We start from the raw sequence: 24,167 nt of genomic DNA on the forward strand, positions 1-24,167 counted from the left end.
TTGTGTTTCGTGTTTCAGCAAGCGCCTCATTCCCTAATGGACTCAATGGTACCAGCAACGCTTCACTCGCTACCTCAACAACTTCGTCAAAAAATGATTTCACAATGCTACATAACGCCATTGGATCAGATACTGGCAAACATGCTGGAAATCTTTTGCTCACAAATTCTCCCAACAGCAGTAACGTTCATACCTCGAGCAGTGCCACAAACACCACAATTACACCCACACCGACGCGTCGTAATCAAGGTGGTCGCCGTCCTGCTAAACCAACTAATATGTCTCCCGAGGAAGAGGAGAAGAGACGCATACGCCGTGAACGTAACAAATTGGCTGCAGCACGATGTAGAAAGCGTCGAGTCGATCAAACTAATGAACTGCAAACAGAAGTAGACCGGTTGGAAAATATACGGGAGTCGTTAACAAAAGAAATTGAGAACCTTAAAGTTACCAAAAACCAATTGGCTTTTATTTTAGAAGCGCATCGACCTACGTGCCAAAAGGTAAGGCAAGACTTATTGAGCGTGCACACCTATGATGGACTGATCGCACCAACGAATGGCAATAGTAATGACAGTAATAGCAATATTATTGGAGTAGATACCACGCTGTCATCTGTAGGGCGAAGTGGCTCACCTATCGATCTTAAACCTGTCATTTTGGATATGGTATCCCACATTAAGAATGAACCTTTAGATAATACGTTGGACTCGAATTCATCACAAGGCCATGATGGACCTCCATCGCCCAAGCGCATACTACTATCTGATAATAATCCGATGGTGCAACCACCATTGCCGAATGTTTCAACATTATCTGCTTCATTGGCTGCGGCATCCGCATCATTAAACACACCAATTATGACGGCGGCACCGGTTAGCTTTGCTAGTCTTGTTTCCGGCACCAGTATTTCCAACAATAATAATAATAATATAGTAAATAGTATTGCAATCAGTAACGCTATTACTGGCACATTGAGTGCCCCACATAAGCCAATACTGAGTGGTGGTAAACAGCGTCCCAACTCTCTACCTACAAACTTACGTAACCAGGCACAAAATCTCGCTTTAAATACAGAACGTCCGCCAACTGACATCAATGGTGTTGCCATACAAACCCCCTCGACAGGCATGTTTAATTTCGACTCTTTGATGGATGGTGGCACTGGATTGACTCCCGTTTCAGGTCCATTGGTGCCAAATTGCTCATCACAAAACAAACATCCATTAGAAATTCAAACACCTACAAGTGAGCCATCAAAATTGGTTAGCTTATAACAATAAAAATGGCAATCTTTTGAAACAGTATAAGAGTCTGGTACAAAAGACGACGGATAGATGAGGTTAGAAGTAAGAATGAAATAGTTAAGAAACACCAGTCAAATATTTACAAAATTTCAATGAGTATTGTGGTATTGTATTAGTGAGACCTAAAAACTCTTGCAGCCTTAAACAGACAAAAACAAAGACACAAAAATCCTTATTTATACAAACATTAAAATATTTACGTATCTAGTATATGTATTAAATGAATGAAGTGCATGCGCATGCGTTACGGATGCCATAAAGAAGATTAATGTTTATTTTATACATATGTACATATGAAGGTAAATAAATTATTTTTGATGCAAAAAGATTCAATTGCTTTGTATAACTTGTGGGTCGTAACATATAATTGAGTAATTTTTAAGCAATCATACATAAATACAATTTTATAAAAAATTTTATTATATGTTTAATCTTACAAAATAAACATAAAAATGTTTAGAGTTAATTTAAAAAAATTGACCATCGTTCAAAATATAAAGAAAGTAATTAGAATTGAATTGGGAAGAAACAAATGAATATTTATTGTATTATTATATTTTAAACTCATTTATTTGGTTCACGTTGTGATGATTTTCATAATTTATGGTTATTTATTTGATCTTAATGTTTTCATTTAACGAACCGAAATCAAGAGTTTTGACTACAATACAATAAGGTAAACGTAAAATTATGTTGCTTTGAATTTTAACCACAAAATTTATTTTACATTTTACAATTTATTTTTTATAAATATGATACTTAACTAACGGAATTGTGTTTAACAACATTGAGAATGCGTTGTGATATTAAAAAAAATTAAATGATATGTATTTATATACATGAAAAGCAATTTATAAAAACTAATCCATTAATTTAATGTAATAAAATTTGCTGTAATTTTAACAAATCAAAACATTGTAAAACAATTATGTATTGTCAGGTTAACTGAATTTGTGAAGAAATCAAGATAATCTTTAGAAAGAACAATTGAAATTGCCTTTATGTGTAACAAAACAAATTAAAAACTAAATATCTTTCTACAGTGATATGCATATTTATTTGTAAATATATGTGTTTATATACGTATGTATTCATATAAGCTTCTTTGGTACCAACAAAGTTTCTAAACCATTAATACAAATATATATATTAGTAATATTATGTAATACTGCGTATTCTTTTACATAGTAAATAAATACTAAGAAGTATGTAAACATTTAACTGTTTTTGAGTCTGCTAAGCATTTGCTGCTGGTTGCGAAATCCTCCTTCCACAAAAATGCATGATTTTTTTGTAGCTTGAAATATGGTAGTTGCCTTTACAATGTCTGCATAACTAGCATACATATGCAAGAAATAATAAAGCTTTTAAGTGTTTAACACTCACTTTTTACATTTTGGTTGTCCTACACAACTAAAAACAATATTTATATTTTTATAATAGTAAATAAGAGAAAAAAATTTTGAAATATAAAGGAAAACTTATAGCTCAAAATTAAATTTTTAGTAATTCTTTACCCTACATACATATGTATATGATTTTCGCTTTAGATATGATATTCATGATATTCGATTTATCACATTTCAAAAATATATTGTGGAATTAGAGGACAACGCTTAGGGTAAAGGCAGACAAAAAAATTCAAAAATATACATATTGTAGATAAATATTTAAATAGCTGAAAACATAATTTTACAATAAATACACTATAATACCGACACCAAATTAAAAGAATATTACAAAAGTAAGGAAATAAATGAAGCAAACTACTTATAATTACACATTGTCTTATTATATATATATATATTTTTTTTTTTGGCGATAACCACCGACGAAAGTGAAAATTGCAACGGATATACTTATATACATGTAGGCTTTTCCAAAATGGTATTTGATATTTACATTGTAAATATGTACAATTAATATGTATGTATATCACCAAGTTCGAATGTAACCGAACAATTTACACTCTCCAATTAGCAAAAATTAAAGACAGAGGAACGTAAATCATTATATTGGCGGTATGCGGGTTAAGTCAAGCATCGACCGATTTTATTCATATATAACACAAAACCATATTGTAGTCAAGAAAAAATGTCCCCTCAATGTCATTAAAATATCAAAAACAATGAATTGGCCAATAACGTCTATCGTAAAGTAGAAAATGACTATATTGGATATATTGGTAATATCTGAGTTGATTGCATTGAACTGAAGTAAGGTCGAGATCATGTTTCCACAGACTTTAATTAATATAACTCATACACTTACGGAAATATTCGACAGAATACTACCCCTATTACGGTTTTCAACTCCACTTGGTGGAATTGAAGTTGAAACAATTTAACAGAGCTGAGTTGCTCTGTTTTGGTATAGGGATTTTCAACTATTTTCAGTCGAAATTTTATTGGCGTTGCCAACCTAATGAATTAAGATTTGATAATTAAACAGCTGGGAATTTTTAAACAAAAACAATTTAATTTAGTTATTGCTCACGAATAGGAGAATAATTATTAAAATTGATATTAGTTTTGATTTATATTACAATGACAAAAATATTGGGGCGCAAGCTCATGTGCTGAGCGTAAGAAAAAACCTTCATTATCACTTAAATACATTCGAACTTCCTAACACCAAGTATGATAAAGTTTTATTGACAATTAAATGGCTTTTAAATAATGTTTGTTGCAGATTCATAAATTATTTTTGTTTATATGAGGAATAATTTTGTTTTTTTACTAAATGAGATGAAGGAACATTTCCTCAAACTCTCCATTTCCTTGCTTACCTAGCTACCTAGCAGTAATAGATTGTATCGACTATTTATGTTCGAAACACTTTTCACGGTCCCTTAATATTATTTTAATATGTCCAAGTTGTAGCTTGTCTCGTCCAGTTTCGGAATTTTACTCCACAAGTTCAACAAATTTTTCACCTTGGATTTGTACATAATAACTGATTTAAAATAGTTTGAAATTATAAATAAAATAGTTCCTTTTACCCATTTTCCATTAATATTTTTTCTAGATAAATTCATTAATGTTTAGCCAAAACTGCTTGTTAGCAATTGAAATATTTTGATACTCCAGTCAATCTCACTGGCACAGAGTTGAAAACCGTAATACAAAAAAAAATTGAAGTTTGACAACACTTTTTTTGGCGGGTTGAGTTGAAAACCATAATGCCGAATTTCAAAACTTCAACCAAAAAGTAGTTGGGTTGAAAAAAAAATTAATTTAAAATTGTGTTATATGGGGAGTAAAATTGTTGTCCAATTTCGCACATTTCAACCCGTAACCAGTTATCAAGATAACGCTATGCACTAAATGTGTTTGAGTTTGGTCGACTAATGGCTGAAGCATGGGATTCCACTTAAAAGCGGGCGGTGCGACGGCCGTTGTTCAATTTTTACAGTGGTTCATATGAAGTCTTCCCGTATCATCCTTAATGTAAAGTGCTTCTGCGAGTAGTTACGATCCAATTTTACCCGTTTTCCTTTCCATATGAAAAAGTGCTAGATGGACTTGTTCTTCGCGAGTTTGATTGACATCATCAGTAGTTTGTGAGATACATATGTACCACAAAGCTATTAGGGCTACTCTTTCGATGTTTATAACTCAATATCTACCTCGGTATCTTAGTTTTAGGTGTTATAAACAACCGTTTGAGTAGCTAAACTATTATATATTGTGCAAAATGTTGCTGGAATATAAAGCATTGTCTAAATTATGTGAATGTAAGTATTATAATATTGAATTATTTAATTTTTTCATTATCAAAGAATTTAATTTATACATAAAATACTTGTGTAAGTCAAAACTAATGTACCTATTTACAGTATAGATAGTTAATTGACTAGTTGGACTACCTTGCATAATGGTCCATATAAAAAACTGGTTTAGGTACTATTCCAATGGTATTCATTACTGGAGCACCATGTATTCTTCAAATATTTGAACTACAAGTGTTAGTGGTGCCGGTTGTATTGTTGAGTGGCCTTATGGTAGATTTTAACTAGATTCACTTTATGCACGATATACAAAGTATATGCAAATAAATTAATGGATTGTATTTCATGCATACTGGCACTTTTATTTTCACACACATATGTATGTACATACATTAACTCGAAACATGAAGCATTAGAATGAAGTTTTATATTCTTTTGTGAATTAGTGTTGTATGAACATAGCGGAACACCGCGACGTTGTGATCACATACTGAAAATCGCAAACACAGTTAAATTGAAATTCTAAAAATAGATACATAAGTATGTATATTTATACATACATGAAAATATTATAAATAAGAAATTATATAAAAATAAGTCGGAATGATGAAAAATCAGCTCTGGTATACTCTCATAAAGACACTTGGTTATAGTGGTAAAACGCTGATGATGACACCAAAAAATGTGATCCTTATCACAGGCTGTGATTCTGGATTAGGGTAAGTTATTTTATACATACCTATAATATACATATGTAAGTAGATGAAAAAATTCATTTAACACTACTTACTACATGATTGCACAGAAATTTATACTTACTCTTCTCCTTTGTGCATGTCGACATTCGACTTGAACAATTGCTTTAATCATCCTTTGCTTCAGAAAATGTACATATGTACATGTATATGCCTATGTATGTATCTACAAAAATTTATATTTACAAAAACAGACATTCATTAGCACTTTACTGCTATTCCTTGAATATGACTGTTATATCGGCTTGTCATGATGCCAACTCTGAAGGTGCTCGCCTATTACGAAATGTCAACTATTCCCAACGCATGTTCACTATTGAACTAGATCTGCTCAAGGGGGACACCATTACATGTGCCTTCCAATATATTAAAGACTTGTTGCTCACTAATGAGGAATACCAATTCACGGCATTAGTAAACAATGCCGGCGTCATGTGTTTCGGTGAATTTGAATGGCAAACTTCAGAACAATTCGAAATGCAAATCAATGTAAATGTGTTGGGTACAATGCGTCTCACCAAAAAGCTATTACCGTTGGTACGGCAGCATCGCGCACGTATAATCAATATCACCAGCCATTGTGGTCTGCAGGTAAGACAAAATAGGAACACATGCATGTAAACATTTTTAAAATGTTATTCATATGAAGCAGTTGGCGATCCTTTTTTGATAGGAATGTCGTATTATTTAATTATTGATTGCATTGAATTTTTAGGCACTTCCGGCGTTAAGCTCATATGCTGCTTCTAAAGCAGCTTTGCGTTTCTGGTGCGATTCACTCCGTATAGAAATGCAACAATATGGCGTAGAAGTGATCAATTTCGTTCCTGGATCTTTTGTACAATTTAGCAATATTTCGGCAAGACAACAAAATCATGCAAAGGTGATGTTTGATGCGTTTAATGATGAACAACGCCAACTTTATAGTGCCTATTTTTGGAAATTCAACAACTATCTGAAAGTAGTTTCGGGTTTTAAATCACCAAATCAATTTCACGATACCAATTTGTTGAGTAAATTTAAAGCTGCTTTAACAGATAGCATTCCCCAAGCAATGTACATACATGAGCCCTGGCGGTTAGTACTACATAAATAGCAATATTCATATTAGTAATTTATATGTATGTACATACAGATGTTAATATAATTTATAATATAATTATAATTTATAGTTGAACAATATTATGTATTCTTTCAACGATAATGTGCTACGTGCTTGTATACGTACATATATTCTTTAAATATGTACATATATATTTTTAAAATAATGAGATGCATAACTACTACTCGATGGCGAACCTATTAAAGGTTTTAATTACAACACACGATTTGGAGAAAACCAAACTGAAAAATGATTCGATCGTTACAACGCGTGTAAAAGTAAAACTTTCATTTTAAAATTTTGTTGTTTGTTTCGTCCAATTGAATGGTAGTTACGTACTCATTACGAACATATTATATGTATGTACATTAAAAGGTTTCAAGAAGCTAATTTTTATAACATTTTAAAATAATGGTTATTTACTTATAACAATTGCTGTTATAAAAATGTACAAATTATTTCTTTTCCATTAACAATTTCAGTTACAAAATGTACCGGTTTCTTTTTCGTGTCTGTCCTACACCGATAGTGGATCTGTTAACTGTAAGATTCTGCGCTTTGCCGACCTATGAAAATGTTCAGAAACCTTTAAAGAATAAATAATAATGACGAATTTATTTTTAATTTTTTTTAATGGATACCTGTGTACGTACATACAAAAACATTTCAGTTTTTTCAGTTAGAGAAGACTTCTCTTATAAATTTGATTGTAAATATTTGGAAATTATTATAATTTATTTCAACCTTAACAAAGTTTAGTTAATAATATCCAAAAATCAATAATTAGTAATCTATAATCATATAATTGCACACATTTAGTAAAAATATATATTTCGTAACTAATTTCAAGGTTTACGGATTTCAGATTTATATAAATTAAATCATCAGAAAATTACATTAACATTTTAATTTTATTCATAATGAACATCTGGTTTAGGATTCGGGTCATCCCAACTATCATGGCTAGATTCATTATCACTGCCACGTCCAACAAGTGCCATCAAGTATATGAGTACTACAAATGCTAATGCACCACTTATTACCAGAAACCAAGTACGACGCCAGGGTGGACGAGAAGAGGGCGCATAGAACCGACGTGACCAACGTGAAAATATTTCTGAAGTTGTGCGCCGTTTATATTTGTTTTCATCACGATCAGTGCCACCAATAGGCGACTGACGGGGCAGTAAAGGACGTCTGCTACTAGCTATATAGGGTATCATTAAATTCAAATATGAAACAATTTTAAATGCCTACTTACCATGAACATTTTTTTCAACTGGTAAACTAAATGCGTCCATTAACAGAACAGAATGGGGATTATCATGACGCATAGTTTGCGTGGAAAATATCCCATTATCATTTAAACGCTCCATACCTACGGAATGATGAACTTTGGTCATGTTACTAACTGCTGCAGACTGGGTAGGTCCAGCTACTGTGGTAGATGTACATTGACTCTTAAAATTCGAACTCGACTCGGCTGACTTATCTTTAGGCAACTAAATTAATGTAATTATAATTAAAACACAGTAAGTGGAAATATACATATATATTTCTTACAAGAGAAAGACCTAATCCATTTCGTCCCCAATTCACTTTTGACAAATATGCTTTCAACGCATCCGCTACGGGTGACACTAAATTGAAATTCGGAAATATCTCAATATCACAAATTGGACACTGGTGACCACGTGGCGCTGTATTACTTGGCAATGATGACTGTCTCACATTCAAGCAATCCCAATGAAACACATCTGCAACCAAATAAAAGTACATATGACTAGCATAAGGAACAAAAATTGCGATTTAACTTTTATTTAATTACAACATACGGTAACATACTAAGCGTACACATTCACCCTGTTCAAGTGTTGAAGAGCACAATGTACAATTGGAGACGTAATCGCTGTCGCGTAACCATTGAAGATATGATTGAACAATACACTGCAAAAAGTTGAAAACTATATTAATTGTTCAGCGTTTAAAAGAATCAAAGGAATTACCTTAGAATGGTTTTGCACCATGCAATTTTCACATACATTAACTCGGTGTTCAAAACAAAATTGATTCGTCACTTGCCGTTTTGGACATTTGCATAGACCCATAATTTATATTGATACTTGATTTTTTACAAACTCAACAATGTTGTTCAACATCAAGTAGTTGGTATTTTCAAGTCGTAATCACTGATTTGTTATTCCAAACATTTATTTTTTTAAGAATTCAGCAGCGAAAATGCTTTTACTGTAATGTATTTTTTATTCTGCTTTCGTTCTATTTTGACAGCGGTCTATGACGACAGCTGTGGACGGCCACGTACAGCGGCTAATAGTAGGGTGGGTAGACTTGAATAAACCTTAGTGACATAGTTTGGTTTATTTCAACTCGTTTAATTTTTATTTTTAAATATATGTATACATACATACATAGATATTAAAATGATTTACTTATTATTAATATTAATCCAACCAATCTGTCATATAAATACATTTATTAGGTGTTACATCCCCACATTTTGAACAATTTCTTATAACGGGACATATCCCACAAGGTATTTGTACAAGGCCGGGGGCAGTAAGAGGTGCATTAATGGCACGATAAACAAAAGAACCGTCGGGCATCATTATACGCTCTGCATTGCCATCATAAACGACAGTTTTTAAGATAGTTTCTAAATCATCTTCATCTAAATGAACCTAATGAAAATAATTGTAGGATTATTCTTTTAATCTTTCTATGTATATATATTCCTAAATTTCGTACTTTACTTATTCCCAAGTCTGATATAAATTTATGAACTTCCTTCACGGAACAGCAAGACAACCGTTTAAGTGCCAAGGGACCTTCACGTTTTTTTTCTGCATTCTCACGGTTCAATTGTAAAAATCTTAGGCATTGCTGATTAAGGACGTCCACAAATTCAGCCTCAAAGTCTTGATCTTGATACCAGGCACCGCCAGTTACTGTGCGGTCTGGTTCTAAATTATACAGCATGTATACCTTTTTTTTACTAGCCTACAACGAAATATATCAACAGGAAACTGTGAATACTTTTAAGATATGTCTTACATTTACGGATTTGACTGCTTTAATCAGTTTTTTAGTCTCCAGATTTTTTAAAATTTTATTCAAATGTGTCATGTTAAGGTTTGATTGCATGCGTATATCACGAATCCATATGCCTTTATTTCCGCCTTCTTCAATTATACCATAAATTATTCGTTCCTCATTATCGGCATCTTTGGGTAATGCACTCCTTTTCGGATCTTTAGCACGGTATATGAGCTTGTCACCTTTTTTAAGTAATTCAATAGTGCCCTGTTGTAACAATTTATTCAAACTTTCCATTCGAGCTTGCGCAGTTACTTCTGGTAATCCCTTAACCAGATCATCATTTGAAGCTCCAGTTACAACTCTCTGAATTATAACCAATATTAAATCGGATATGTCATTGGCAGCCATGTTTGTTTACTTTTACCAGTTCAATTATAATTTATATATCCAAAACATGGACCTCCACCCTACAATACAACAACGAAATGACATTAAACACTTAATATAAATATGTTGCGAGAGTATACAAATCTTAAAACAACTATTTGTCTATTATCGATACATCAGTATCTACAAATGTATACGTAATACCTACACTTTGTTTACGTCAGTATAGTTTGGTTACACATGAGGGCTCTTAAAATGTTACGAATAGTCTGAAAATCAATTATTCGAATATCCGGTTGGTACTGTTCATATGAATATTAACCGACTAATACAACGACGCCATAGAACGACGATTTTTGTTTTGTTTTTTTGAATGAACGCTTACTATTAGAATAATCGTTAACGTGATAGTCGAAAATTAACGGTTAAGTGAATAGTCGACTACTTACAACTATCCGGATACTGCAAACCTTATATTATTATTTCAACAATGCCCTATCCGGTTAGTCGATCAGTCGAATACCAAGAACTCTCCTTTACAACTTTTTGTTCTTATTATTAGCAGCTTCTTTTTGTTATTGCAAATTTCGTTCTCGAGTCAGGCAGCTTTCTGCCATTCCGCTATATGTCATTGTGCTACTTTGGATTATTATGACCCATTCACATACAACTTGACTCGCTTTGCTTGACAATTTATATTTTCAGAGAACGTTCTCTGTTTTTTTATAACGCTTTCACTTGCTTCACCTGTATGTTTATACAGAGAATGTAGATTATTTTTATTAAATGACATTTTAATTCTATTCTTATAATTTACATTTACTTTCCATAAGTCAATTATTTTCTTTTTTATTTTAATTTTTGTTCATGCGCATACCAAAGAACATCTGTGCATATGTATATATGCACCGTTCGTATTGCAGTGTGAGAACGCCGCCGTTTAGCTACTGTTTTATTGTTATTCTTTGCATATGCGTTTAACCAATAATCCATTTATATAATTTGAAGGATTGTTTTAAATTACAAAAATTATGATTTATTGGTAATATGCAAATGTAAATCAGCATGCTCATAATTCATTTAAGAACATTATTTGTGTTTATTTATAGTCTTTCCCCGTTTTAGTCATTGCGTGGTGTATTTCTTAGGTTCGAAGTTGTATTTTTCGATGTTCCCTCTTGTGAAAAGCTCAAAATAGTACTTCTTAACATTTGCGCCTTCTCTATTACAGTATTATTTACCCAACTCGGGAGTTAGGTACTTGTATTATAGGGAGAAAAGCCTGGGATGGTTTGTGCAATTTTCGTATATCAAGTATACCATACTTTCCTCATAGTAATACAAGTATTTTTCGGTCATTATTACTGTCAGTTTATATTTTTCACTTTTTAGTTTGAAGTGCTTTAAAACATTGTATAAACCTACAAGTAGCCAAAGAATCAGCTGTTTTCCTATGTGTGTGAAACAGCCGTGATCACCTGATCGAATCTGCCTTTTTTTTGACACAGAGATGTAAATGAAAGGCTTGTTTGTGAACATGTATTTGGTATGGAGAATATTAATGAAAACTTTCAAGAATATTTTCGAAACAAAAGATTATTATATATTTATTGCTTTTCCTCACAACCTCTGAGCTTGCAATATAGGTGCGTTACCGATCATTTTTGGGTGTTCGGTTCCCCAGGAACTCTATATTTGAACAAAAAAGGAATAAATATAAAAAATATTCTAAATCACCGTTACACAATAATATATTTGATAAAATTGGAAACATTTAATAATATTTCAATACACTAAATGATATTTTAAATAATACTATGTAAATTTAATCTTTAGGAATTAAAACAACCCAAAAATATTTGCATCTGGAATAAAAACATTCTTAAAGTTATAAATTTTAAAACATAACACGGCAACACACTAGAGCAGATTTCTGTCATTTGGACGTTTTAGTAGTAGAATATTGGTTGGCAACCCGTACAAAGTGTGACTTTAGTATCAGAATATTGATTGTCAACCCGTACCAAGTGTGATTTTAGTAGTAGAATTTTCGAGGCAACCCGTACCAAGTGGGATATTTTTGCGTGTGTATTAGTGAAAATCTTAGGATTAGTTACTTGTAGATGTATACAATGCTCTAAAAGAGTGATTTTTTAGAGAAATATTACCACCAAAGTTGAACCGTTCTCACGACAGTCAGGTCTGCGTAACCGGAACGGAGCCGGATTTTATTCGGCCAAGGACTATCAACTCGGCACAATTATGTCGCTACAACAATCACCAGAGCTGTATTTCATTCAAATTACAATGTAATACCTTATACTCAACTAAGATGATATAAATATGATATTCATAAGCCAACAATTTTTTATACTTTAGGAATTTAGTTCAATTAATATTACTACGTTGGCATACAACACTGCATTGCTATCACTGTAAAATAAAGATGGCCGCTATTCACCTCCAGAAATGTCATAATGAAAAGGTTTACTTCTATAGTCTCGTGGAGCACAATTTATAACACATTTTCTGCAATAACTTATCGTACAATTAAAAAATGGAAATTACCCGTGAATCTTCTTTCGATGATGAGGATTTTAGAAAGATTACCGAGAATAATTACCAAAGAATCCGCACCAAATTAGCTAAAGTAAGAACCACAATTACAAACACATCACAGTAAGATGTATGAACTAACAATGTTGCTAATCAGTGCTGCCTATATACTTTTTATAAATGTCAAATAAATATTTCGTAGATTAGGTATGCCGATGGTGTGTCAGATGGAAAAGAAGAAACAGTACAAATGGCCTTTAACAAAGGATACTCGGATGGGTTGCGTACGGGTTTCGAACTTGAGAAATATAATGCGCTTTCTCTAAATTTGGAAATTTATAATGAAGAAATATTTAAAGACTTGTAACCGAACCATCTCTATATGACTTTATAGTACACATTGCGACAGATATAAAACATACTCACGCGGCTAATAAAAGTCCAGAATGCCTGAATACGGTTTACCAACTTTAAAATTGTTATTTAAAATAATTCTGAAGCAAATAATTGTAAGCAAACCCTTCCTTTAACAACTAATTTATTATGTTCACAAAATGTAGATTAGATATTTATGTGTTATTTTAAGAAATAAATGGTTTTATAAATACAATCCTTCGACTGTTCCTTCTTTCTTTCGATATAAAACACTCTCCTTAGATTTTTTGAAGTCTTCATTAGTAACCTTCATACGTCGTTCACGTAATGCCATTAAACCAGCTTCGGTGCATATAGCTTTAATATCCGCTCCGGATAGATCATCCTTAGCCATAATTAGCTCATTTAGATTTACATCTTCTGCCAAAGTCATACGAGATGTATGAATCGTAAATATTCGACGCTTCGTTTTTTCATCGGGAAGTGGAAACTCAATTTTACGATCAATTCGACCAGGACGTATAAGAGCAGGGTCTAATGTCTCAATGCGGTTTGTTGCCATAATAACCTAATAATCATAAAATTTGATATTTCTTGTTTTAATTATCAAAATATTAGAAAATAAAGTTAAAATTTTTCACCTTAACGTCACCCCTTGAATCGAATCCGTCGAGCTGATTAAGTAATTCCAACATAGTACGTTGAATTTCTCTTTCACCACCAGAGTTTGAATCATAACGTTTTGTACCGACAGCATCGATTTCGTCTATGAAAACTATAGAAGGTGCGTGCTCCTCAGCAACTCGGAAAAGCTCACGTACTAATTTTGGACCATCTCCCAGATATTTTTGGATCAGCTCGGAACCCACAACTCGCAAAAAAGTCGCAGATGTTTGATTGGCCACAGCTTTGGCAAGTAATGTTTTGCCAGTCCCTGGAGGACCATATAAGATAACACCTTTCGGTGGTTTAATACCCATTTCCTCATAATATTCTGGATGAGTTAATGGCAATTCGACAGACTCCTTGATTTCCTGTATTTGTGTATCCAAGCCGCCAATGTCGGCATAAGTTTCTTGGGGCGCCTTTTCAAGTTTCATGACTGTTACCATTGGATCCGTGTCATCACTAAGAACACCGACTACAGCATGAACTTTATGGTTTAGCAACACTGAGCATCCTGGTTCTAATTGATCTTTGTCTACAAATGACAAGATACTAACGTAATGTTCTGAACCCACTGACGTCGAAACAATAGCATGATTATCGTCAATAATCTCCTCAAGGTTTCCAACTGACATGGGTGTGCCACGTAGATCATCGACCTTCGAACGTTCTTCTTCGTTCTTTTCATCTTGTGGCTTCAGTCGTTCTTGATTGCGTATGAATTCATCTTCCATCATTAGGTAATCTTTAATTCGCTCTAACTTCAGAAGTTTAAGACGGCATCGGGTATGTGGAGTTACTAGTGGTAGTTTCATAGCGGCATCAGGACCCTTTACTCGTCTCTTCTTCTTTCCTACCCGTGTCGGAATTGGAGGTTCGTATTTCTTTTTCTTATCCTTGTCATCTTTCTTATCTCCTGAGCCACTTTGGGCGGATTGGTTTTGACCCTAATAAATTTGTTATTTACATATTTGCGTAAGATAGACATTTGAAAATATAATAACTTACCATATTTGTTATTCTAAATCTTTCTCAAATTTAATTAATGGTTAAACTGACTGAACGGACAAACAATTTTCACAAGTCACTTTAAGCTAACATGAAGTTAGCTGCAGTGACATTTCATTTTAGAGTACTGTTACGGTTTTGGTAATTTGTTTTTACTTTTTTGTTTGTTAATAAATCAATACGTTTAAAAACATTTGTTTAACTCTAATTATTATTTTTATTAATTTTAATGTATTTATTATGTAATTGTTGAATACTGCACATATTGTATGTAAGCTAAATTAAATTGGTATTATCAATAAAGCGAACGCATGTTAAAATGAAAGAGAATTATAGTTGTCAAAAAGCTGTCAAAAATTCAATACATTTTTGCATACGAATACGAATATGGTTTTACTAGACAATTCTTCGGTTAATATATTATTTGATTTTTTACAAGATTTGAAAGTAAATTTTCTAAATAAATTTAATTTCCTTTCAGTTTATAATCCGGTTAGAAAAATTTGCTAATGCTGCGAAGAAGGACTCTTCATTTTCCGTAACATTCAAACGTTGTATGCACTTTTAACATTTTTATTGTCATAAGCTGTATGTAAACTTTAACTTAATTTTCCAGACAATGGCCAAAATAGACCGAACCCCCGAGACGGACGATCAGATATACCCGAACCTGAAGTATATTTGTGCCTTATGCGAGCACAAACAAAATCAAAAAAAGTAAATCCTAATTTAATTTATTGTTTGTAAAATAACATAATTTTTTTTTTAGATATCTACTATAGTGCGGCAAGAAGATGTACCCAGAATGATTAATATGTATGGTCAATTCATGAAAAGCAACATGGATGGTCTGAAGCGTGTTAAGAAAGCGAAGAGCAAATCAAAGGCGGCAAAAGGATAAATGTATCTAAAACAACTATATAAATTATCACAATTGGATAATAACTGTCAGTAACTGCTATTAATATCTAAAATATAGGCTTTAACAGGGTAATTTTGAATTAAATAAAAATAATTTTTTAACTGGTGTAAAAAAGCACATTGGTAAAAAAAACTTTATTTGCTCGTTTATATTGAAGCATACATGAAATCAGACTAATTAAAATATATAGTAGGGGTACGTAAACACGTAATACCTTTTTTGGTGATATATATAAAATTTAATCCTTTTTCGTTATTAAACCCTGCTTCTTTAATTGACGCAATGCACATTTCGCAGCAGTGCACTTCGCTATACGATAGTTGCGGCCAATACCGCGGAAAGTACCCTTGCAGAATACATCAACAGTAACACGCACACGACGCCCATCAGCCAGTTTCTCCGGTTTTCTACCAAAATTAAAAAAATAAATATAAAATATAGAAAATTTTTTAGATCTCAAGTCTTAGTTTGTAATTACCCAAATTTAGCTGTTTCTGGTTCCAATTCTAGTAACTCTCGAATGGGCGATTTCGGCACCGAATTACTAAATTGTTCAATCTCCGGTCTCATCATATTGCTATACACCTCCCATACAACATCTAACGACATATTGGAATCTAAAAAAATAGCGCCCGCAATTGACTCAAATACATCACCTAATGCTTTTGGAACTTCAACATCTTCAGCATCATCACACTCTTCTTCCGAAAGTAGGTAATACTATAAACAATTATGAATATTAATTAATATTACAACTATAAGTATAAACTGTGAAAATTTCTTTTACTTCTTCACTTATACTGTGTCCATTTTCGTTTTGAATACGCACAAAACGATCGATAACTTCGTTTAGACCTGGAGACAAATGGCGAAAATATTTGTGAAAACCATGTCGAACGGCCAAAGACGCAAATATAGTATTATTTACTAAAGCTGATCGTAAGTCCGTCAATGCACCAGGTGAGTGTTGCCTGGGATCCTCATATAGGTGACGTGTAATTAAATAATCTAGAACTGCATCTCCAAGGAATTCTAACCGTTGGTAACAATCTGTCAAACGATTTGGCGAATAACTAGCATGAGTCATGGCTTGCAATAGGTAAGAACGATCGCGAAACCTATAACCTAATGTGGCCTCAAATTCATCAAAGCCTTCAAGCATATATTCTAATTCTTGAGTGGCATTAGGGGCATACAGAAGGAGTGGACTTTTCGGAGCTACCCACTTTCCATATACTATTATGTTGCCATTCTCATCCGGATTTGTACTACCGGGAGCTCGAGACTCCTGTTGATTAAATGGTATATGTACAAACGGAAGCACTCGTATTCCCAACCATGCCATAAGCAGAAGAGCTCCCCGTGGCCCGCATTCAATTAAATAGGCTCCAATTAACGCCTCGACACAATCGGCAACAGATTTATCTAAATTAATGTTCAAGTTTATTGTTATTAAAACAAATGTTATCTATTGTCTCACCTGGTATACTATGTTGTGTCACAAGGTTATACGGAATGAAACAAGTAAAGTCACTTCCATCACCACTCTCATCAAGAGTGACGTTATTCTCGTTGGAATTGCTTGCCTATGGGTAACAATACTAATGTACCCACTAGAATGAAAAATACATATTATTACTTACATCAGCAATAAGTCCTAATTTGTCAGCCTTTTCTCGCACTAATTCGCATATCTCAGCGCTGGTTAATTTTTTTATATTCGCTAAATCGACCAGCTTCCAGTGATGCGGGGGAATCTATATAAAAAAAATATATATATGTAAAAGATTTATTAATTACTATAAATATTTGCAAAACTTGGTAGTATAACGTATTTTAGCCGACCTTGGCCTCGATAAGCGCCTTCTCCAGCTCTTTGGGCACATAATAACACGGTGGTAACCAATTGTCATGAGGTTCAAATTTTGTCGCTATCATATATTCGCCCAGTTTTTTTCGTCTGCCCAATCTATACAAATTCAAGTTGGCTACTTGCTTTGAACGCAAATGACTTAGTTTGCCTTCATGAACATTTTCGTATGTTATATACAAATAAGTGGTAATGGCGTATTTAAGAAATGAGTCGCCAATAGTTTCGAGACGTTCCAAATTAATGCCGTCATTGGCATTCGACATAGTTAAAGCTTGCAAAATAATACTTGGGCTTGGACCTGGATGTCCAACCAAATCTGGTTGATAGTCAAAACTAAACCCAGTAGAATGATTTCTCGTGTTATTTTCAATTACGGGGGGGGACGTATTAATTATACTGGAAGAACATTCTTTCCTCTCAAAATTTAATTTTATCACTTTTTTACATCTATCACCAGATTGTTCTAACTTCAGCTTGTCCTTATCATTGAAATTGTCAAAAATATCACCACAACCTTGAATTTCGAATAGCTCAACAGTGTGAGATTTTAAATATTCAGCATTTAACCGAGCTATATCCGATACGCTTAGCACGTTAGCATGCTCTTTTAAGATAGACATTAACAAGTTTTTATCAGCATAAGGCAATAGTTTACAAAACACATCTATAGAAGGCGGTTCATTGGTATTATTTGAGGTGGAGTTTATCGAATTCTTTAGCTTCAACGCCACTGGTTGATCATATTTTACAAGCATACTCGACTGTTTAATGCTATTTTTTAGTTGTAGTGTAGATGTGGTGTATTGGGCGATCGAGTGACTCAATTCTGCTTCCATACTAGGTTTCAAATCCACAAAATTGTATCCCACAAGCAAGTTTTTGGTCTTCTGATAATCACGCTCATTCGCATTAGTTGCTTGAATTATAGATATTTGTTTATTGCGCTTTTCGATCTCTTGTGCTGTTTCAATTGTTTCAGCTTCATTTCTTGAAGTGAATGCAATACGTGAAGCACCATAACCATCATTGTCATCGTCACTATAATTATTAGGTTCATTGTCATCGTAACTGGAAGCAAACGAGTCATCCGAGTCATAGAATGTAAACGAATTCTTTCGAATATTATTTGTATCACTATTCGGATTTAGCACACCATTTGCTTTTTTGATTAGGTTTGATTCTTTCACATCCCAGAAAGTGGGAGAGCCGTAGCGCATTTGTTGGTCACCTAGACATAAATTTAAGTATATTAAATTACAATACTAGTTAACTATAACAAAACTTTAACTTACAAAAACTAACATTCGATGGGAAATATTTAAAACATTCTTCCTCATCTTCATCTATTGACTCAGACTCTTTACTGCAATTGATATTGTCAGCCATCTCATTGGACCAAGTGCCTATTTCTATAAAAGTATTATCCTGAAAAAACCCCGCAAATTTAGTAAATATCAACAAATAAATATCTATACTTTAGATACCTTCAATTTTTTTTCACCTTCTATAATAATTTCATTTGCACTTTTCGTTTTTGAGTGGTTGCTTTTATAACTGTTATCCAATTCGTCACCAACTCCATTGCCTTTCACGAAGACATTACTTTTGTTTGTTTCTTTATTGCTACTTTCTTCTTTTTTCTTATCCAATAATGGAACATTCTGATTTTCTTTTGATCTCTTTAAAACCTCCGACAAACTCCAGCCAAAGTCTAGCATAGGCCATTCAAAATTATCGGGGATTTCCTGCAGTCCCAATCCGATGTCTAGTGAAACCTTTTTTCGTATATCATCAGCCAATAATAACCCATTTATACGATATAGAATGCAGGGTAAGCAGACAGCAGTTCGCCACAGTGAAGCAGGAAACGGATGCACAGTGCACAGTTCCGGCACAAGAATTTGTTTTTGTTCCAAGTTCTCACGCTTGGCACGTTTAGTTTCTTCAGAACTGGTGGGCAGGGCAACGCCTTTTCGATTGACATAACGAGGTGTTAAAAAGTTCAAACGTGCGCTGGTATGGTCTACATCTAATAATGGCTGTTTAACATTTTGAATTGTTAAACCGTATTTTAGAAAATAGTAATGCTTAAACGTGCGGTAGTTTTCCCCAGGAAAACAACTTAGAGGTGAGAGTTGTGGACAAATTTCTGCCACGTAAAAGTACTGCGGCTGATCCTGATTGCGATACCAGGGCATAACAACGGCATCTTTGAACGTATTTGCATCGAATTCAATAGATTTACGTAAATCATCCGTGACCGCAGAAGGCATCATACTGGATTTTTTTTCAATTAACTCAAGGAAATCCCAGTCGATTACCTTTCTACTACTACTTTTTATCGTAGGTACAATAAATACACAATTTTCGGTAGAATCTGGATCAAAGAGCATAAGGAACTTCTGAAGGCGCAATACATTTGTAAATGTGTAGTTGAGGAATGTATTAATGCAACGTATCTGCACTTCTGTGAGTACAACCATCTCTTTTGAAAGAACAATAGATACTTTTACTTCACCGGAACGCGTAAATATAGGAAATGAACTGACTTTTGGTATTCGTTTTAAGGTTAGAATGCCAAAGCCTTGTTGCGCATCTTCAGGTGGATATATTTTCCGACCACGTGTATTTTGTTCCTCCGGAATTGGACATTGCAGTGTCAAATCAATCAAATACAAAAAGCATAGTACACCTACAGTTGGACGGCATTCACTGAACTCGGAGGCAATCTATAGTAACAGAAGCATTAAATAAAATGATATTATGGCTAACTTTTTATTATCTTATTAAGTGTTTGAACTACTTACACGTTTGTAGTAATACTGTCTCCGTTTCGTTGTTCCCGGTCGTGGTTCAGAGTTATCATGTACTATTTTTTCGTCCTCCTCTTCTAGGTCAAAGTTTTCCCAGTCAGATTCCATAGCGCGAAAGCTTTCCTTTCCTATTGGCTGCAAGTTTTGATCCAATTCCCCAATTTTATGAAGCTCTATACATGTCTGTAATGCGGCCATTCTACGGGCCAATATATTCGAAGACATTGGAAGTCCCTTAAAGAATAAAGCAATAACAAAAGTTTAAAATGTTTACATTAAATTAATGAATTGAAACATACCACTATATCGTATTTTAATGGGGAATTGATTGGAAGACGTATTGTGTATTGATATACTTCGACTCCAGATCGAATCGTTTTAGTACAACGCCAAAGTGCTGTAAGTTTTGTAAAAGTATCACTTGGCAATTTCGAACAATACTTGTTGACTAAAGCTATGGAGGTATTAAGATCTACAGATGCACCAGTCAATAAATGTTCCAGAGGCTTGTATCGCTTAATACATTTGTTAAAATAGTCTGCAATATGATGTTCCGTTTCTGGGGGCTCAGTATTAGCACATTTCGATAGGAGTACCTTTTATGTATATACTGATTAGTGGTTTTATTAAAATTCAATCAATATAATTAGCATACCTTCTCTATTTGACGATATTCCGCTAGTTGTTCTACTATTTTATTGGTTGTGAATTCTAATTGACTCAAAGATACATCGAAATATGTGGAAGTATTGGCTACTGCTTTATCACTTTCAAAGAAGCATTGAAATCTACGTTTCTCTTTTTGGAGTTTCGGTGAAGCCGATTCTGAAGATGCTGCGATTGATGCGTCTTCTACTAAAGAGCTTGAAAAAGAACCATTCAATAAAGTACTTATATCTGATATAGCATCACTAAGGTTAAGAACTTCATAACAATCGTTTAAAGATTCTTTGATTGCTGATTTATTTTTAGTTTCTTTCATTAGAGATGTTTCACATTTTAACTCCATGATTGAAGACAAGTTGTGCTCAATTTCTACTATGTTAGCATTATTCGTTTCATTATGTACGCTTTTAAAATCCCGTAAATCATCCGTGATCTCTTTCAATGTCAAAACGCTTTTTGTTGGTGGTTTATTTGTAATAACTTCGGGATTTAGTATTTTTACAATTCCCTTTGTAGAACCAATTGTGAATTTATTTACTTTATTATTATCAGACTTCTCTTCATCGCTACAAGTATCTGAATCAATATATTCGTCTTGCCCATCTTCCAGTTTACATAGATATATGTGGCTTTCGTTGCTTAGTTGTTCATTTTTACTATGAACGGCAGTATAAGCAGGTGAAACTAATATCACATGATAGGCCGGTGCTGCTCTTGCTCGTCCTTTACACTGCACATAACTACGATAAGTGGTCGGAGCATCCCAGCGAACTACTAAATTACATTTAGGAAGATCAATACCTTCTTCTAGCACAGAAGTTCCAACTAAGACATTACAGTCATGCATGCGAAAACGTTTCAGTACCTCTTCCTGACGCCTATGCTCCACCTCGGCTTCTTTTGGTTCGCTGATAGGATCTGCGACTCGATCAGTTGTATATTGGCATTTAAGAAATTTCAATTCAGGATCATGGCGACTCATTTCGCTAAGCAAATCAAAAAGTGCACGCGCTGTATAGTTTGAATTGCAAAAAATAATTGCACATAGTGTATCTAGCTCATCACCGGTGTCCCGAATGTGTCGACGATTAAAAGGTCTACGTTTGAAACGGCTATGGGCTCCACCCGCACCATGTCTACGATTCGATGTAGTAGAGTTTTCTATTTTGTATGTACCCATTTGTATATTTTGTTGCGTTGAATTGCCAGAAATATTTTTTACAATCGGATCCAAGTTGTCAATAATTGATCGAGATGCTAGTTGTAATTTCATAGTTACATTCTCAACGTTTTGGCAACTATATTCAATATTTCGACTAAGTTTTTGAAAATCCATCTGATCTAAATCCTGACTTAGTTTATGTATGGCTTCATTCTTAGTTAATAATTCTTCCGGTTTAAATAAACGTAAAATTTCTAACAAACGAAATACCTTAGGGCTTGAATATCGTTCAACTAGCTCTTTGTGGTTACCGATTTTTTTGAATGTTTGCTCACAAATAGCATGAAATTCTAAAAGCGCAGTGTTGACCACACACAACAAAATGTAGTGACGTTCATGTGGCGTCTTTATTTTCTGTTTTTCTATGCGATGAAACATGTTAACTGCAACGCGATCAGCACACCATGGCCCCATTTCATGAAGCACAAAGAGCATAACTTCTAAAAATTTCATAGGCTCCTCTTTGGGATCAGGGATATCTATAACAATGAAAATTACAATCAAAAATATTTTGCAAACTCATAACAACATACCTTTTAATTCTTCTAAATATTCATCTGTGTTATATATTTCAAAAGGGTCGTATCGATGATCTAGTAAAAAGGCTTTCCTTGTAAAAAGGATCTCCTCTAATACAGATATCAATTCATCGCGATCATAAGGCATACATTGAACAACAAATTCACTTGGCCTCGCACAATATCTAAATAAAAATTCATTCATTCAAATATTTTCTAAAAGTAAATTGACAAATGTATGCAAACCTTAGTACAGTCACAATGTCGCTTGCTGTCTCTGCTTTAGAATGCAAACTGTCTTCTAATGTATTTAACATTGCATTTAACTCTTGCAAGGAGCACTCTGCACTATGTAGAGGACCTGCCAAGCCCAACACTTTCGGAATCTCTGTACTCAAATTATAAAAATGTTTCTGAAAAATTGTGCGCAAATCCTTATAAACATCAGCTTCATGACAGTCTTCCAATATTAATACATGAACATTCTCCAAACTGAGCACTCCACTTCTCAATGCTTCCAAACAAGTACGCGGATGAAGAACATAAAGTTGAAAGTCTTTTGGTATGTGCGGTTGACTCTTGTCACTCACCTCGAAGTTTTCCACTTTGTACACTTTCAGATTTGTCAAATGCTCAATCATAGCAGTTATTGATAAAGCATTTCGTTCAGTTGTTAAATATAAATTAGCCTTAGCGGTTAATCTTGCTGGTCGTGATAATTCCTGCAGCAACTTTAAGGCTATGAATTCTTTGGAAGACTTATGACCAAGGCATATAATTACATTACGTTCAAATGCAGCAGAAAGCAGTTCGATTTGATAATCACGCGGGGTAAAAACCGTAGTATGAATATTATCACACCAATAGAAAGACATTTTATCATAAACACAAAACAATTATAGCTATATATAATATATATTCTTTTGATGTTGTGGTTTTATAGCAAAAAACAAACTTTCACAAAAGGCCAGGTTATTCTTCCTTGTTTGTAGTATTCTTCTTGGTATGAACCAACTGAAGCAACATGACTATCTGAAGTCCAGGGCAAAATAAAATTTATTATTACAGTCAAAATACGAAGAAAGATTTCAACATTCAAGAATCTACACCATTTGTAAACCGGCTACAAATTAACTTCATTTAAATCAGCTGACTACAAATGTAATTGCAATTGACATTTTACATCTATGCGCAAAATAAAGGTATTCGC

At 33.6% G+C, this 24,167-nt stretch overlaps 7 protein-coding genes, 2 long non-coding RNA genes and 1 other non-coding gene across 16 annotated transcripts in view; 5 read left to right on the plus strand and 5 right to left on the minus strand.

The window, feature by feature from the left end:
- Positions 1–3,083, plus strand: part of kay (transcription factor kayak) — a 40,431-nt gene extending 37,348 nt beyond the window's left edge. For all 4 annotated transcript variants that reach the window (XM_036357606.2, XM_070106150.1, XM_036357607.2 and 1 more), the window contains one exon: positions 19–3,083. In XM_036357606.2, the coding sequence (XP_036213499.2) occupies positions 19–1,277 (1,259 nt within the window). In that variant the 3' untranslated portion in view covers positions 1,278–3,083. The remainder of the gene's footprint in view (positions 1–18) is intronic.
- A 2,176-nt stretch (positions 3,084–5,259) lies between these two features.
- Positions 5,260–5,992, minus strand: LOC138855886 (uncharacterized). The gene is made up of 2 exons (XR_011395030.1): positions 5,857–5,992; positions 5,260–5,776 (listed from the first exon to the last, which is right to left on the minus strand). It is a non-coding gene; the product is annotated as an uncharacterized lncRNA (long non-coding RNA).
- Positions 5,445–7,511, plus strand: sro (SDR family oxidoreductase shroud). The gene is made up of 4 exons (XM_014232612.3): positions 5,445–5,756; positions 5,987–6,383; positions 6,508–6,869; positions 7,377–7,511. Exons 1-4 carry the CDS (start codon positions 5,641–5,643, stop codon positions 7,495–7,497), a joined length of 996 nt encoding a protein of 331 aa, XP_014088087.1. The 5' UTR covers positions 5,445–5,640; the 3' UTR covers positions 7,498–7,511.
- Positions 7,512–7,696: 185 nt separating this feature from the next.
- Positions 7,697–9,148, minus strand: LOC106616121 (zinc finger protein-like 1 homolog). The gene is made up of 5 exons (XM_014232614.3): positions 8,901–9,148; positions 8,730–8,841; positions 8,458–8,651; positions 8,156–8,396; positions 7,697–8,101 (listed from the first exon to the last, which is right to left on the minus strand). The coding sequence occupies exons 1-5, from the start codon at positions 9,000–9,002 to the stop codon at positions 7,806–7,808; spliced, it is 945 nt and encodes a 314-aa protein (XP_014088089.1). The 5' UTR covers positions 9,003–9,148; the 3' UTR covers positions 7,697–7,805.
- Positions 9,149–9,263: 115 nt separating this feature from the next.
- Positions 9,264–13,043, minus strand: Polr3F (RNA polymerase III subunit F). 4 transcript variants are annotated; one of them, XM_070106156.1, is made up of 5 exons: positions 10,788–11,743; positions 10,547–10,722; positions 9,967–10,418; positions 9,661–9,912; positions 9,264–9,593 (listed from the first exon to the last, which is right to left on the minus strand). In XM_070106156.1, the coding sequence occupies exons 3-5, from the start codon at positions 10,357–10,359 to the stop codon at positions 9,357–9,359; spliced, it is 882 nt and encodes a 293-aa protein (XP_069962257.1). In that variant the 5' UTR covers positions 10,360–10,418; positions 10,547–10,722; positions 10,788–11,743; the 3' UTR covers positions 9,264–9,356. The 4 variants fall into 4 exon arrangements, with proteins under 4 accessions (XP_069962257.1, XP_069962255.1, XP_069962256.1 ...); XM_070106154.1 differs by lacking the exons at positions 10,547–10,722; positions 10,788–11,743 and adding an exon at positions 12,907–13,043; XM_070106155.1 differs by lacking the exons at positions 10,547–10,722; positions 10,788–11,743 and adding an exon at positions 12,800–12,877.
- Positions 12,222–13,275, plus strand: LOC106616127 (uncharacterized). The gene is made up of 3 exons (XR_004975465.2): positions 12,222–12,647; positions 12,718–13,024; positions 13,097–13,275. It is a non-coding gene; the product is annotated as an uncharacterized protein (transcript).
- Positions 13,276–13,415: 140 nt separating this feature from the next.
- Rpt2 (26S proteasome regulatory subunit Rpt2) lies at positions 13,416–15,103 on the minus strand. The gene is made up of 3 exons (XM_014232617.3): positions 14,944–15,103; positions 13,911–14,882; positions 13,416–13,837 (listed from the first exon to the last, which is right to left on the minus strand). Exons 1-3 carry the CDS (start codon positions 14,944–14,946, stop codon positions 13,493–13,495), a joined length of 1,320 nt encoding a protein of 439 aa, XP_014088092.1. The 5' UTR covers positions 14,947–15,103; the 3' UTR covers positions 13,416–13,492.
- A 117-nt stretch (positions 15,104–15,220) lies between these two features.
- On the plus strand, positions 15,221–16,002 carry Srp14 (signal recognition particle 14). Its single transcript, XM_014232618.3, has 4 exons — positions 15,221–15,354; positions 15,425–15,497; positions 15,560–15,660; positions 15,713–16,002. Exons 1-4 carry the CDS (start codon positions 15,331–15,333, stop codon positions 15,842–15,844), a joined length of 330 nt encoding a protein of 109 aa, XP_014088093.1. The 5' UTR covers positions 15,221–15,330; the 3' UTR covers positions 15,845–16,002.
- Positions 15,985–23,906, minus strand: Dcr-1 (Endoribonuclease Dcr-1). Its single transcript, XM_014232616.3, has 13 exons — positions 23,204–23,906; positions 22,973–23,142; positions 21,207–22,918; positions 20,851–21,147; positions 20,546–20,785; positions 19,223–20,467; positions 19,031–19,163; positions 17,711–18,966; positions 17,509–17,622; positions 17,346–17,451; positions 16,653–17,290; positions 16,344–16,585; positions 15,985–16,272 (listed from the first exon to the last, which is right to left on the minus strand). Exons 1-13 carry the CDS (start codon positions 23,830–23,832, stop codon positions 16,104–16,106), a joined length of 6,951 nt encoding a protein of 2,316 aa, XP_014088091.2. The 5' UTR covers positions 23,833–23,906; the 3' UTR covers positions 15,985–16,103.
- On the plus strand, positions 23,706–24,087 carry LOC118679911 (uncharacterized). The gene is made up of 2 exons (XR_004975466.2): positions 23,706–23,788; positions 23,901–24,087. It is a non-coding gene; the product is annotated as an uncharacterized lncRNA (long non-coding RNA).
- Positions 24,088–24,167: the final 80 nt, after the last annotated feature.

The sequence above is a fragment of the Bactrocera oleae genome, chromosome 2 (assembly GCF_042242935.1).
Source record: "Bactrocera oleae isolate idBacOlea1 chromosome 2, idBacOlea1, whole genome shotgun sequence".
In the NCBI taxonomy this organism is placed as follows: Eukaryota; Metazoa; Arthropoda; class Insecta; order Diptera; family Tephritidae; genus Bactrocera; species Bactrocera oleae.